At 50.2% G+C, this 14712-nt stretch overlaps 1 protein-coding gene across 1 annotated transcript; it reads left to right on the forward strand.

Moving 5' to 3' along the window:
- The first annotated feature begins 5321 nt into the window (after nucleotides 1-5321).
- LOC127333112 (uncharacterized GPI-anchored protein At4g28100) lies at nucleotides 5322-7728 on the forward strand. The gene is made up of 2 exons (XM_051359420.2): nucleotides 5322-6027; nucleotides 7127-7728. The coding sequence occupies exons 1-2, from the start codon at nucleotides 5401-5403 to the stop codon at nucleotides 7517-7519; spliced, it is 1020 nt and encodes a 339-aa protein (XP_051215380.1). The 5' UTR covers nucleotides 5322-5400; the 3' UTR covers nucleotides 7520-7728.
- The last annotated feature ends 6984 nt before the right edge of the window (nucleotides 7729-14712 follow it).

Here is a 14712-nt window from a genome sequence, read left to right on the forward strand (position 1 = left end):
TCGACGCGATGGACTCCTCTACTACCACCTGCATCTTCAAGTCCTCCTCTTGCTTCCCAGCCAGCTCCTCTTCCTCTAGAGCGTGCTCCTCCTCTGAGTCATACCCCGTCAGGTTGGTGACGCTTCCCCAGCAGTGTTTTGCTGTGAGGAATGCCCCTTCTTCGCCTATAACGACGCTAGGTCGATGCAACATAGAGTTGATTCACAGAGAAGCATGGCACAAATGCGGGGAGGCTGTCGACGGGAAGTGTGAACAACGCATTTTATAGGTGAGGATGTAAACAACGCAAAGATTCTGAGTTCGTATTTCGAATGAAAAAGGTAAACTTGCAGTAATATTTTACGACCAAAATATTCACAAATGATTTTTCATACACTGATGTTTGTGAAACTAAGATCAAACTGTGTGTGATACGTACATACGCTTTTGTACTGATGAATTGTGGGTGATGTTAATTAGTTGAGATATTTGCTTTACAATATTGCAATATGTTTTTTCTATTGAAAAGTGTGAAAGATATAAAAACTATCCATTTCATTTAATACCGATCTTCTCAATATAATTTTTTCGAATTAAAAGACAACAAAAGGACATCTCAAATATTTAACTACTCATATATATAGTTCCTAAATCTTCTCCCCATCGTCGGAGATGTCGATGGTATCGTCGATGTCGGCGGACAAGCTAGTTTCTAGACTGGAGGCAAAGGCCTCTTCATCGTTGTTTGCGAGGACATTGCTGGCCATCTCCGCGCGCTCTCTGTCTTCCTCGCGTTTGTACGTGAAGGACGCCAACAACAACTCCTGCACCTTGAGCAGCTCCTCCTCCTCCTCTTCCTCCTCGTACCACCGCTCAGCCAACTCCCACCATTCGAGCTGCAGCGACTCGTCTTCCTCCGTCGTAATCATCACATCTTTTTCGTCCTCCAAATTCCTTTCGCCTTCATCGTCGTTGGAGGACCAGCCCGAGTACGAGGAGCCGGTTTCGAGGTCAGTCCGCAGGAGGGACTTCTCCTCCTCTGTGACCGGAGATGCTTTCCGTCTCTCATCCACCCCCGGATGTGCTTGCTCAACATGGCCGCATTGCGCCGGCGGGCACTGCCAGACGCAAGAGAGGCAAGCGGTCTTCTTGCTTTAAACCATGTAGTAGTATTGTGTGTCTACCGTAGTGGGGCTTTATGTAGCGCGGCCTAGGAAACGGAGTCGTCGACGACATGTACATAGCATGAGGGAGGAAGGCAAAGATACTGCTCAGGAAAGTTATACACACAACTATTGATTTATTACTGTTTGAGATTAGGAGGAAAAAGCGAGACGAGTGAATTAAAGGAAATGTCGCGGAAGTACACACGGTGAATCTTTCCTGGAATGTTAGACATGGACGCTGACAATTGTTTCGAAACGATCCGTGTGAAGTAGTACGGTTCAGAAAGCACTACTGTGTGAATTGTTCAGCAGGGAACAACTTAGACCGTGCGCACAAAGTTTAAATTGTTGAGCATCATAGTTGTTTCACGACACACGAAGAAAAAACCTCCCATGTACCATAAAAGATTTAAAAAGCTAGATCGGGGAAAAGGAAAATATATAGATCGAAAGGAAACTAGTACTTCTTCCGGTTCATATTAATTGACTTCACTTTATCTAGATTCTTATGTATCTAGTTAATTTTTTTGTTTACATATGTATATATATTTATCTAGATAAAATGGAGTACTCTTATCTCTTTCAGTTCCGTGCTGTATTAGTGTTTCATTTGTCTGGCTCCGACAATGCCCAAACCATTTGGCACTTGTTTAGTCGAGGATAGAATCATAGAAATGATTCCATCTGGCCCGCACCTGCCCGCTGCTCCCCCATCGCGTGCTGTTTTTCTCTCTTATTTTTCCCGAAGATCTCGCCTGCTGTTTTAGCGTGGCCGTACGGCAGAACTACCCCTCGCTCGATCTTGACCATTCTGTATCATCACATCATGACACAAAGGAACTTGCTCGAGCAGAGAATGGTTGATGACCAAATCCTACCCCAATCAAAGAGTTCACCGAAGATAGTATTCGGCATAGTCATTATTATGTTGTGTGGCTAGAATAAGAGCATTTTCCTCCGTAGCCCCAATAATGATATTTAGGGTGTGTTTGGTAGGTTACATGCTCCTTGACACACATCCGAACACTAAAAAATGGGCAGTTTGGTTACCGGAAGGCTTTTGTGTGGTGGCCAGTGTGGTTCTTATAGCACCTCCGGGTCAGGTTCGGTAGGAACGACCAAATTGGCAGTTTCCAGCGAGCACTCCTTGTCTCGCCCAAAAGTGACAACGCAGTGTTCCCGCACAACCATCGAGGGGAGATGGCACGAGCTTGCGCGGCACGGCGAGAAAGTGGCGGGACGAATTCGGGCACCGCTCGTGAAATTTCGCCACCCTATTTAGGGCAGCTCTATCATCGCGAAATCAAAATCCCCAATTTCCTGCCATTTCGAGCTTGTCCAACCTTCAATATTTAGCGACATGGCCAACTCTTCATCACCGGCTAGATCCACGAGGTTGGCGGCACCAACGTGGCATGTCGTGTCGACTTCTTCCTCTGCATCGATTCCTTCGGTGGTTGTGAGCATCTCAAACCCTACCTCTAGGTCAGATCGAACTGAGTGGTACATAGAGGCAGATTTGATAGCTTCGATTGTAGGTGACCCTGTCTAAGACACGGGCCCCTTCCCGGCTGCCGAGCAGTTGATGTTGGTTCTCCTTTGATCCCCGTCGTCCATGGAGACAGATTGTGTTGCCTACCTCTATGTCGGGATCTCTTTCTTCCTCGACCTATGTGCTACGTGTTGTCCCTCTCATAGTAAGAAGCATATGTTCATTCTTGTTCTTGCTTAGATATGTATGGTTGTGGCTGTTTCAGACTCATACAATGCTTAGCAATGTTCTTCATAACATAATGTATGCGATTGTAGCTGTTAGCTCTCCCGATCTTTCAACTTTGTCAATCAAAAACAATGACATGTCCCCAAATGAGCCTGACCCTTATGTGCATGACGAATCTTCACGCCCAGTTTGTCACCAAGGAGCAGCTTTACCAACCACAGTTTCTTATCAATGCACTCAACTTCAAGGCTACAACCATGAGACTTATGACTGGCTCCGCAAGTAATTTTCTTAGGGCTGCTGCTGCTTTATTCTTCATTATGATGTCGAGAGCGATCGTGATCTCCTGAAGAGATCATGTATATTTTGGGAGGTAGTCTCCTATCCCTGCATTAGAAAGGGATTGATTGAACGTGATCCCCGATTTGTAATGATGAAATTTTTCGAGATGTATATATATGAACCCCTTGTGCGATGAATTAGCGATGTATCACGAGTTATAGTTGCTTTACTCCAGGGTAACTTTGTGTTGTGTATTACCAACACCTTTTGATGAACTGAATGTTGCCGAATGTGGTCTTATGAAGTTAGTACTGCAATGGGTCATGTGTGTATTGCACAAAGCAGGGTCATGTGTGCAACCAAATAAAAGGTGTGTTGCACCAGTAGGGCAGAAAGGCCCACACGCGGCCAACCAAACAGTGTGGTCAGTGTTGCCTTTCCATTGCATAAATCACGAGCAACCAAACGAAGCGCCAAAAGTGGCTCGTGGCTCGTCTGCACAACGAGCTAACACCCAAAATTTGCTCGTAACTAGCATGCTAAAAGCGGCGGTGAGGTTTCGAGCCCAATAAAAGCGTCGGCAACTCCGTGCCGGCCCGTTCGTGAAGGGCACGAATTTGGCGCGCCGGCGCCAAGCGCCACGGCGGTTTTCGCTGGTAAGGCTGCCTTGGCAGCGACTCAATGGCCGGTGGCATCATAAATGTGACGCCTCATATGCTTTGCGGCCGGTCGCCAATGTATCCACTGCTTCTCCATGCGCAGACACTTATTTACTGCATCCTCCTCCGCGCTATCCTCTCCTCTCTCCACCACCGTCGCGCTATCCTCTACTCTCCACCACTGCCGCTTTCTTCTGCACAACAATGCCGCGACAACTGCATATGACGTACTCGATGCTTGACCGTAACGGCCGCACGTCACCATCGGCGCCGCAGCCACCACCGCGGCCACAACCACCGCAACCCGATGACAAGTTCGACGTCAACTCCGAAAACTCCGGTGACTCCCAGTTCGCCGAGTGGGACGAGACGTCGATAGCAGATGTTGAAGCTAAGGCGGCAGAGGAGGCGGCGCAGTGGGGCGAGCAGCAGCAGGTCCCGGTGATCCGGAGCAGGCGGCGATCCTAGCCTCCTTCAACGCGTATCACTTCCAGAGGCTGAAAGAGGAACAACACGAGTTCATCAACGATGCCAACTTTGAGCATGCCGTCGAGATCTCGCGCCAGCGGACAACCACGGAGGAGGCGGGATGTCCCCTCATGGCGGCCGAGCGACATAATCTCCTTAAGCTCAACGCTCAGCGCCAGGCCGAGGCGGACGCCCGCGAACAAGCGAGGCTTGTCTAGAACGACGTGTCTCGCCTGTGGCTTGCGTCTCTGAGGGGGCAGCACCCCCGGCGGCCATGCTCGACCGCCCGATGCGCCAAGCAAGGGCGGAGAGGCGGGCACGGATGCAGGTGGCAAATGGGAAGAACGACGACGAGGCATGCCCATCGCGTGCCCCAACCGACAGCCAGTAGATTAGGGTTCGATCTATTTGAATTTCAAGTTTTATGTAAAGTGAAATGAAATTTTGTCAGTTGCTTGTTTTCAAACTTATCTTGGGGGCTTCTTTGATGTTTACATGTGTGTGCAACCACCCCCTAAATTGGGTTGCAGGTGTCGGCGACTCCCATAGCGCGGTGCCGGCACACCTGCCGATGCTTATTTGGAAGCCGGCGGTGGAGATGCTCTTATGCTTGCTGCGACACCTATTTGGGCTGCGCCGGTGAAGATACTTTCATGAGATCAAATATAATTGTTGGCACGGTGTGTCTAACAATCTTTGATGCTAGTTTTTTTTTTTCACTCTATAAAACTGAAGCGTAAATACTCCGTAATATTCTTGTACAGAGCTAGTATGTCCTAGGAATTGTGATTTTTTTTTGCAATGTTGAACTTTTGTTGACTTTGCAATAAAGATGCTGAAGTGTACCAATCGATTCAAAATATCCTAATGTTGAAATCAAAAGGCACACTTACGAATTTTTTCACTGAACTTTGAGAATCTGTGGATGAGACACGCCCTAAACACCACAGGTCCGACTAAATTAATCAGGTAGCATCATTTTGTCATCTCCAGCCCCCAAACATCCTCAATCATGAAGGCAAACATCCCCTCCCCGTCGCTGATATAAAACCCAGACCCCTGGCCGCACAGCCCCACATTCCTCGCCCCTTGCCCCCCACCACCGCCACCCTCTCGCCGGCGGCAATGTCGGTCCACCTCGCAGCCGCGCTGCTCATCGCGCTCCTCGCCCCCGCCAGCGCCTCCGACGTCTCCTCGTTCCCGCTCACGCAGGCGCAGTCCCCGTCCAACGCCTCCGCGGGGCCCTCCTCCCCGCCCTGCCGCCTCGACCTCTCCGCGGAGCTCTTCGGCGGCGTGGCCGCGGCCTGCGGGGCCGGCGGCGGGCCGGGCTCCCTCGACCGCGGCCGCTGCTGCCCCGTCCTCGCCGCCTGGCTCTTCGCGGCGCACGCGCGCACCGCGCTCTCCCTTCCGGCGCCGGCCCCGTCGGGCCTCGACGGCGGGGACGGCGACGAGGAGCCCATGGTGCCGTACGACAACCAGCGGTGCGTGGACGCGCTGGGCACCGCGCTGGAGAAGCGCGGGGTGAAGATGTCGGGGCCCAACAAGACGTGCGACATGGTGCTCTGCTTCTGCGGCATCCGGCTCCACCAGATCGGCTCGCTCCGCTGCCCCGCCGCCTTCGCCGTCGGGACGACCGCCGTCGGGACCGCCGCCAAGAACGCCACGCCCACCGCCGCCGTCAAGGACCTCGAGAAGAGCTGCCGCAACGCATCCTACGCCGGCTGCTCCCGCTGCGTCCAGTCCCTGCAAAAGGTGAGTACCTTTTTTCCTGCTTGCTTTGCTCCGCCTTTTGCCTTTCCATCTTTCGTGTTCTCTTACTCTCTTTTCTTTACTATTTTATTCTGTAAAATCTTTGCGGTCAAATAGTGTTCTTGGATTTGAAGATGCATTTAGTACTTCTCACGCATTGTACACTCTTCTTGGTTCAAACTTGCTGATGTTCTTTTTCACTTCCCTGATGATTCGGGCTCTCTCCATTGTTCAATTCGTTCAAAATGCCGCACTAGGAGCAAGAGTTTTTTCTCCGTGTGCTTTATCTTCTCTTATTATCTACTCTAGCAGAAAGCGCCCATTTGACATCCAGGAGATCCCCCTTTCCACACAGAAAGCCCCTTTTCTAGCCACATTATTGGTTCACATGCTCAGATGGGCTTGCTTCTTGTTCTTGAGCTGATCGCTAATCATCAGCTAGTTATTGACACTTCATTGCTTTTCTCAAAGCATGGTGGGGAACGGCAACTCCCACTAGGTAGAGTGTAACAACTTAGCATTGCCAGTTAATTACAGGGCCATATCTTGTACAACATCAATAGTTTGGGGAAGTAAGCCAGATATGCTAGTATCAAGACAGCAAGGCCAGAAACATTGGTCCAATGCCTTGTCAAATCACAATGATGAATTGAACCCTTTAGCTAGTTAACCACCCCCACAACGTGCTCCCGCGCCATCGAAAGCTGTTAATTATTGAGGAGAGTTTGTCCTTAACCCGTTTGTCATTGGCATATCCTGAACTAAGCTGTCAAGAACAGGTTGTAAGTTCACTTGTACCGACAGACAGCCATGAATTGGGAAGCGGTGTTGTCCCTGTTGACATTCTTCACCTGTACTGAGATCTTGGTGTAAGAAGAAGAACAAGCTGTTGTGCATGGGTGGCATTTATTGAGAATGTTCTTGGTGGTAACATTCAGTTCCGAGACAGTGAAACATACTACCGATGAGATCTTACCAACTTGGCGACAAGCTGCATTGCATCGACGTGCCCTGCATGGCACACATTAAATGCGTTTCGTGATCGCGAGGCAAGCGTTTAACCTATCCGGTGCTCTACTTAACTTGTGCGTTGAATGATCAGGTGAAGGGGAACGTGAGCCGGGAGGCGACCGGCGGCGACCGCGCGCGGCGGATGCTGGGGCTGGACTGCCAGCTGATGGGCCTGACGTGGCTGCTGGCCAAGAACAAGACGGCGTACATCCCCACCGTCTCCGCCGTGCTCCGCGGCATGCTCTACAGCGCGCACCCGACCGAGTCCGGCGGCGGCGGCCACTCCAGGGTTGCCGGCGGAGGCAGCGCCGCGCCTCCGAAGTGCAGCCCGGACCAGGAGAACATGCCGCTGGCCGTCGACTCGCTGCAGTTCGAGCACGCCGGCAGCACCAGCTCGGCCGCCGCCGTCATGCTCCGCGGCGGCATCGGCTGCTCGCTACTACTCTGCCTGGTACTCTGCCTCGTCTGGGAAGCGTTCTTGTGAACAGGGGGAGCAGTGCAGTGCTGATGAATTAAGCTTGTTGATAAGAGTATTTTGTAGGAGCTGTTAGTAGGGAGGAGGGGGTAGTTTTCTTCTTTTTTTGCATAGAGTTGCGGATTAATCAGCAGATATGGCATGGCGGCGAGATTATGTTGTTTGTTCGTGATGGCAGATGGCCTTATGTCAAATCTCCGTGCTTTTATCTTGGGTTACCACTGCGATTTTTGTGAAGTGTCAAACCTAAAGATCGACAGTTGCCCCTGAAGTGTTTTTTTTCTAAATGCTAACCCCTCGAGCTTAAGTATTAGGGCATCTCCAGCGGCGCGACGCGACCGTTTGTGTCCGCCGTGACCGGACAAAACGTCCAGCGGGTTGACGCAAAGTGACCGGTCCGTCCGCGGAGACGCAAACCTGGCCCAAATATGCGTCTCGGTGGACGCTCGACGGACGCGGAAAGTGTCCGCTCGCGTCTGGCGGACGTTTCGTCGGGCCTGCCTGACAGCGACCCTGCATTGACGCGCCAGCGACTGGCGCCGCTGCGGCGCTTTGGCAGTCTGCGCCACATTAATGGCGATGCCTCGGCTGCCGAGCGGCCGCCCACCTCCGCCAACCACGTTAATGGCGACGCCACGCGTCCCGCGGCCACCGCATGCCGCCAGCCTATATAAAGGGTGCGCACGGTTCGTCTTCCTCATCCACTCCTCCAAAGAAATCCTAGCCGCCACAAAGCTCGACCGTACCGCCGCCTAAGTGTTCCTGCGACGCGGCCAGGCCCGCGAGGAAGTCCATGGCCGGTCCTGGTGGCCGGCGAGGTGGTCGAGGCCGCGGCCCTGGGCGCCCCCGTGGCCGAGGCAGGGGCCGCCGTGCTGGAGCAGCTACGGCCCCACGCTCGCCGTCGCCTGCGCCCTCCTCGTCCTCGCAGGAGGAGCGCTGCTTCCAGTTCCTCCTCCGCATCGACGATGACCCACTCGGCATCAAGCAGCTCCCGGAAAAGTTCGCCGAGTTCGTCGACGGCGTCAGTTCGTCGACGGCGTCGAGCCGACGCAGTTGCAGCTACGGGAGGCCAGCTGCAACTTCTGCCGCTGGACCGTGAAGGTCTTGTTCGACGGGCAGGGTAAGATGTACCTGCACACGGGGTGCGACAAGTTCGCCCGTGACCTCACGCTCGAGCCCGGCTGCCAGCTCACCTTCCTCTACGAGGGGGACGACGAGATGATCGTCAACGTGTTCGATGACATAGCCTGCCGCAGGCACTACCACACCGGCGAATCCGGCTCGGACACCGATAGTTAGAACTTCGAATGTTCTTTCTTGGCAGCGAACATACGGAAATCAACAAAACTGGTTTCTTGTAAAAAAAATATTATATTTGTGTCGACTATGGTTCAAACTATGTGTTAGTTTGTGTAAACCATGTTCCAAATTGTGTATTACTTTGTGTAAAATCATGTTTCAATATGTAATATTTGGAACTATGTTTAAATGGAGAAGAGAAAAAAAAAGAAAAATAAATAAATGCTGGAGCAGCCTCCAGACGCAAACGGACGCGCGGACAAAACAGTCATTTTATGCGGACACTCGCGAACATTAAAATACCTCTGGATCGCTGGAGATGCCCTTAGGATGAACTATTTCAGTGGTACGTTCTGGTGGGATTGGTACTCTGGAAATGCGATGTTGCTAGAGTGAACATATGAACTGCGTCTGCGTGAACAAGAAATCTGAAAGAAAAAGGTCGAAATTTGGAGGGCAGCTGAAGAGAGAGAGAGAAGAGAAGAGAAGGAGGAGGCGGAGGTTTTGGCTTTGGTGCGCAACAGGTTCACGTGGTAGGTAGCGTCGTGTCGCGTATGGATGTGGGTCAGTGGGTGTCGTCTAGTGTGCCGTCCTTTCTTGTGGCTGGCCTGACCTGGGGCGCCGGGCTCCTGCCTGGGCGCGTCTTGTTCCGTGGTGTTGCCTTCTGCCGCTCTCCAGCGGCCCGACGGAAAGGTTTGCATTCACCGGAGGATCGGGGATCGGGCCCATTTCACCGTCTTCGCAGAATGCGTTTTTTTAAGCAAGTACAATAATTTACTCACGTCCCCTAAAACTTTTTTACAGCGGAGCGTGGCCTAATACGGTGTTTGGCGCCTCGAGACCACCCCGCTCCGGACGTGTCAAATAGAGTGAGGAAACACACCGCGAGTGGCAGGCCCGACATGTCATTGACTCACGACGAAGCGTTGCATCTTTGCATTAATAGTGACGGAGGGGAAGGCGAGATGTCATCCACGCGTCGCGCCGTTCACATGTCACCGCTAGTTTCCGTGGCTTCTCACCTCTTTCCGCGCTTTTTTTCGCCTCTTCTCACGTCGTCGTCGCCTATAAAAGGTCGCCTCCGCTCAATGAACGTCACCACAGCCGTCGACATCCCTTTCTCCGCCGCCAAACATGCTTCGTCGATTGCCTACCACCTAATCAATGCTGAGCCGCATCGGTGGTGGCCAGCTACCTCCACCACTGTCTCCACCTCCACTTCCATCTCCACCACCACCAGCATCTCTACCTCCACCTGCCGGCACCCTTGTGTACGATGAGAGCATGGAATACGATGTAGACCCAGAGCTGGCAGACAACGACGGGTGGGAGGCGATGGCGCAAGCGGCCACCATAGATGCGTTTGTCGCGCACAAGTGGCCAAAACGGGCGGCGAAGGCCGCGGCGGAAGAGTCGTGTCTCCGCCTCGAGGCGTAGAGGGTGGAGGACAAGCTGCGGTCCCGAGAGAAGTTGGAGCAGCAACGGTGTCGGGATGAACTGCACGAGCGGCAGCGTGTGGAGGATCTGCAACAGCGGTTGCGGATGCAGGAGCTCGAGCATCGGCGGTGACGGGAGGGGCTGGAGCAGCTGCTGCGGAAGGAGGCAGCGTCCGCGGATTTGGCGGCCTGGGAGGTGGAAGCGACGGCAGCGGAAGCGGAGGACGAGGACGACGTCGACTTGGCTGACGACAGGCTAGACCCGGAGGAGCAATCGGCGTAGTAGAAGGCGATCGTTGAGTCCTTCGAGTCGCTGAAGAAGCTGCAAGACGACGCCTGTGCCCACGAGGAAGGTAACAATGTGCGGTGGCGCCGCGTTGTCCACCTCTCCATCCAGCAGGCACCAGTTGAGGAGGCGGGTTGCCTCTTCTCCACGGAGGAGCGGCAACAGCTCCTCGAGGACGCGGCGGAACGACGTGCTCTCCTCATGGGGCTCCAGAGGTAGAGGTGGCGTGCGGCGAACAAGCAGCGGGGGAAGGATGTGACGACATGGTGGGGCCATCAAACGCACCGTCAGGCGACCAACGGGCTAGGGTTTAGATGAACCTAGCTATTTTCATTCAAACTTGTAAAATATAATCAAATTTGAATGAAAAGTTTTATTTTCGTGCATTTCTATTATTTTGGAGCCTCTTAATGGGGGTGCGACTGGGGAGAGACGCGCCCCAAGCGCGCCACCACTCCAACGCGTCCCCCAAATGCTCGATCTGGCATGTTTTGGGGGACCGCTTTGGGGGACGCGACTGAAGATGCTCTAAGGATTAAAATAGTATATGGTTTCTTCGTTGGAGAAGAGATAAGAGGACAGAGAAGGGAAGTGGGCTCTCATGCAAGAGCTAGCTCTTGCACGTGCTCATAGGCGCTTTGAGAGAGTGGAAGGTGGGCCATGTATCAACAAAGTAGCACAATTTTATAACTAACTATTGTACATATTAGCTATATGGCTAACTATAGATGACATGGCCATGTTTTTGTTGGGATTCGTAGCAGAAAACAAAAAATTGTAACTAACGCAACCCGGTTGCACAGATCTATCTAGAGTAATGTTGTAACGGAGAAGATATCGGTGCCATACCCTCGTAGACCGATAGAGGTTAACGTTCCACTGGAACGTGGTCGATGTAGTCGTACTTCGTCGCCGACCTCGGGGTAGTGTAGAAGTCCTCCCGTACCATCATGAGTACCGCAAGTGCAGCACCTCGTAGTTTCGCACACATACGGTGCTCAAGGACGCTCCCGGCTTCGATCCGAAGTTGCGGAAGTAGATCTTATAGATCCCACGTACCGGGTGGAGTAACCCTAACTCTAACCCTAAACCCTAAACCCTAACCCTAACCCAGCAGTGCTCCTGTACCGGGTGGAGTAATCCCTCTGTGCGCAGCTCTTCGAGGAACCACGGGTGGAGAGAGAACAAGAGAGAGAGAGATATAGAGAGAGAGAGAGTGGATGAGGAGAGGAGGCGCCCAAAGGGGATCTCTTTCTCCCAAAACCCTAATTCTATTGTGTGTCCTCCTCCTCCAAATCACTACTCTATATACATGGGTAATGGCAGGGGCTAGGCAACATAAGGGGTAAATGTGGGACTAAACAAGGGAGGAGAGGAGTGGCAGGCTGGGCAAAGCTTCCCGCGCGGCACACCTTCCCCGCCCCGTTTGGCCACCGGGTGGGCCCGGCTCACCCCTTTCTTTTTTTATTTTTTCCTTTTATTTTTATTTGGCCCCTTCTATATGGGGCCCAATAAAATATGGATGCCCTTTTTAATTAAAAATATTTTTATTAAAGTAAGTATATTTAAATATATTAATTCATTTAATCAACATATTAAACATATCTTTTAATTGCGATTTGTTCGAGACACCTCCCGAACACCTACGTGTTCTCCCAAAACCCTTTCCTGTTCTCTCTTGTCTGTTCTCTAATGTTTCCTTTGAATTCAAAATAATCTTAAGTTTCGTTGAACCCTTAGTGTGTTTTCCTACGGTTCGAGAATGACACAGACATGATCGAGAGTCTCGCCAATCAATGATCACTAGGGTGTTCTGGAGAACAATAGTGACCCCTGTGTATTCTACGAAGATGCAATCGTCGTTTGATCCATCATGTCGTATCCCATTCCCTTTGTTACTTCGATACCGGCACTCGTCCGAGACTTAATAATCAGTATCACAATACCTAGTTCAGTCTCGTTACCGAAAAGGCTATTCAACTCGTTCTATTTGATTCCATCCTCATGACCTAGTCATATGTTGCAACTTGGATGTAATCTCACCGATCGAGTGGGCCCAGAGTATCTTCCATCACGCGGATGAAAAAATCTCACTTTTGATCAATACGCCTCAACCATCCCACTGGAATACGTAATTGCACATTTATGACCACCCTGCTACGGTGTGGCGGTTGATACAGCAAAAGCATCCTCCGGTGACGGTGATTAGATATGATCTTACGGTCTAAGGATTAGGCTACTACACTTTAATAAATATCGTAATGTTGAACTTGATGTGACATTGATCGTGTTATAATACTTATATATACTTATATATGGGAATATCCATCATATCATTCACTCAATGATATGACTCCATTGTCAATGATTACACGCCCATGATCGGGAAATCCAGACCAACGATTGACCACAATAAACTAACTTGCGAATGCTCACTAGGTACCCTGATTTGTTTACAATACCAACACCACCGCACAGTCGCCAAAGCCACCGCTAAGTTCAACGCTGGTTGTGCACCAACAATGCGCCTACGCCGACCGTGACTCTTGTGTGGCCTCTTCCGCCTCGTAGTTCAAGGTTCCTCGAGTTCTCACAAAACGTGCGGCAACCTCGCACGCCCCTCCTGCACGCAAGGTGCTCCGCCGTTTGCCTATGTAGGCGGTCATGCCAAGCTTTACACTAAATATTTGCTGATGATCCTATATATACTTCAAATGATTTTCGCCGGCTATTTAGGATGAACAAGGAGTTAGTCATGATGCCAGTGCATGGTGTGAGTGAGTACGATGACTACTTCGTGAAGAACAAAGGTTGCCCCGGAATACATGGTTTAACTTAGTTCAGAAGTGCACTACTGCAATGAGATGCAGAAGATGACTAACTACACATGTCTGAGTCCACATGCATTGAAGCCATGTACAGATCCTACAGGAGAGTGGTGGGAAAGTTTGGGCGGGCCTATTTAAGAGTGCCAAATAAAGAAGAGACAACTCATATCATAAAATGAAGCAAGAGAATTTCTTAGAATACACAGAGCATCGATCGGATGCACTAGTCTTCGAATAATTGCCCGTTTGCTTTACATGGATATTGTTGTGTGGTACCTGCAGCTATGGCAGATTATGACTTTTAGTTTGGCACAGTTTTTATTTTTGCATAACAATGAGATAAAAGATCTGCACTGCTCTCCTTTGTTTGCTAGACTTGTTGAAGCCCATGTTTCACCTTGCAACTATGATATCAATGGCCACTAATATGCGGTAGGATACAACCTAGACGATTGTGTCTATGTAAGATGGTTGACATTTGTGAAGATATTCACTACAACACTGACATACAGTCTGTGGTGGCTTTAAACACCGAGGCACGCCCGTAATCGCCGCGCTAGTACGATAAAAAAAAGCCGTTAGGGATAACTGCGACGGGAAAGTGCAAATCCGAGGCTTTTTTCGCTCGATACATCGCGATAAGCCGTGCATTCTCGTAGGTGGTACAAAAATTGTAACTCCTCACTGCATTAATTGACGGCGGAAACATTTACCGCCATGATATGGATACGTGTGCCGCAAATCATTTCCCGTAATTATGTTCCCATTAACCCCTTTGAACACTTAATTACAATTAGGGGTAACACAAATTACGGTCAAATCATAATTTCATTTCATTTAAGATATAATATTCCATTATATTCCATTATTTGGATACAAAGCTAAAGGAAATGAAAATCAGAAGGATAGATGGATAAATCTATTCGACTAGGATAAATATGGCATGGGCTAAAAATCTTATGTTTCTCCACTTGTCCTAGGATATGTTTCGCAAAACCTAGTTGACTAGGGACTATTAGAAAAAGTATCATACATTGTATAGTTCTACAAAAAAAAAAATCACACATTGTATTATACATATAATTTTCAAGAAAAATTACATAACTTACGACTACACTTAGGAAATATCACCTTAATTATGCGAGAACAAGTACAATAGAGTCCAGTCAGCTGACTATAAGACATTAAATAATATATTTTAGATGAGTTGGAGGAGAGAGAAGGAAGGTGGGCTACTATGCAATAGCCAGCTCTTGCACGTGCTCCTAGGCACTTTGTGAGAGTGAAAGGTGGGCCATATATTAGTAAACTAGTTCATTCTTATAGCCAACTATTATACATGTTAGCTATATG

The sequence above is a fragment of the Lolium perenne genome, chromosome 2 (genome assembly GCF_019359855.2).
Source record: "Lolium perenne isolate Kyuss_39 chromosome 2, Kyuss_2.0, whole genome shotgun sequence".
Lineage (NCBI taxonomy): Eukaryota > Viridiplantae > Streptophyta > Magnoliopsida > Poales > Poaceae > Lolium > Lolium perenne.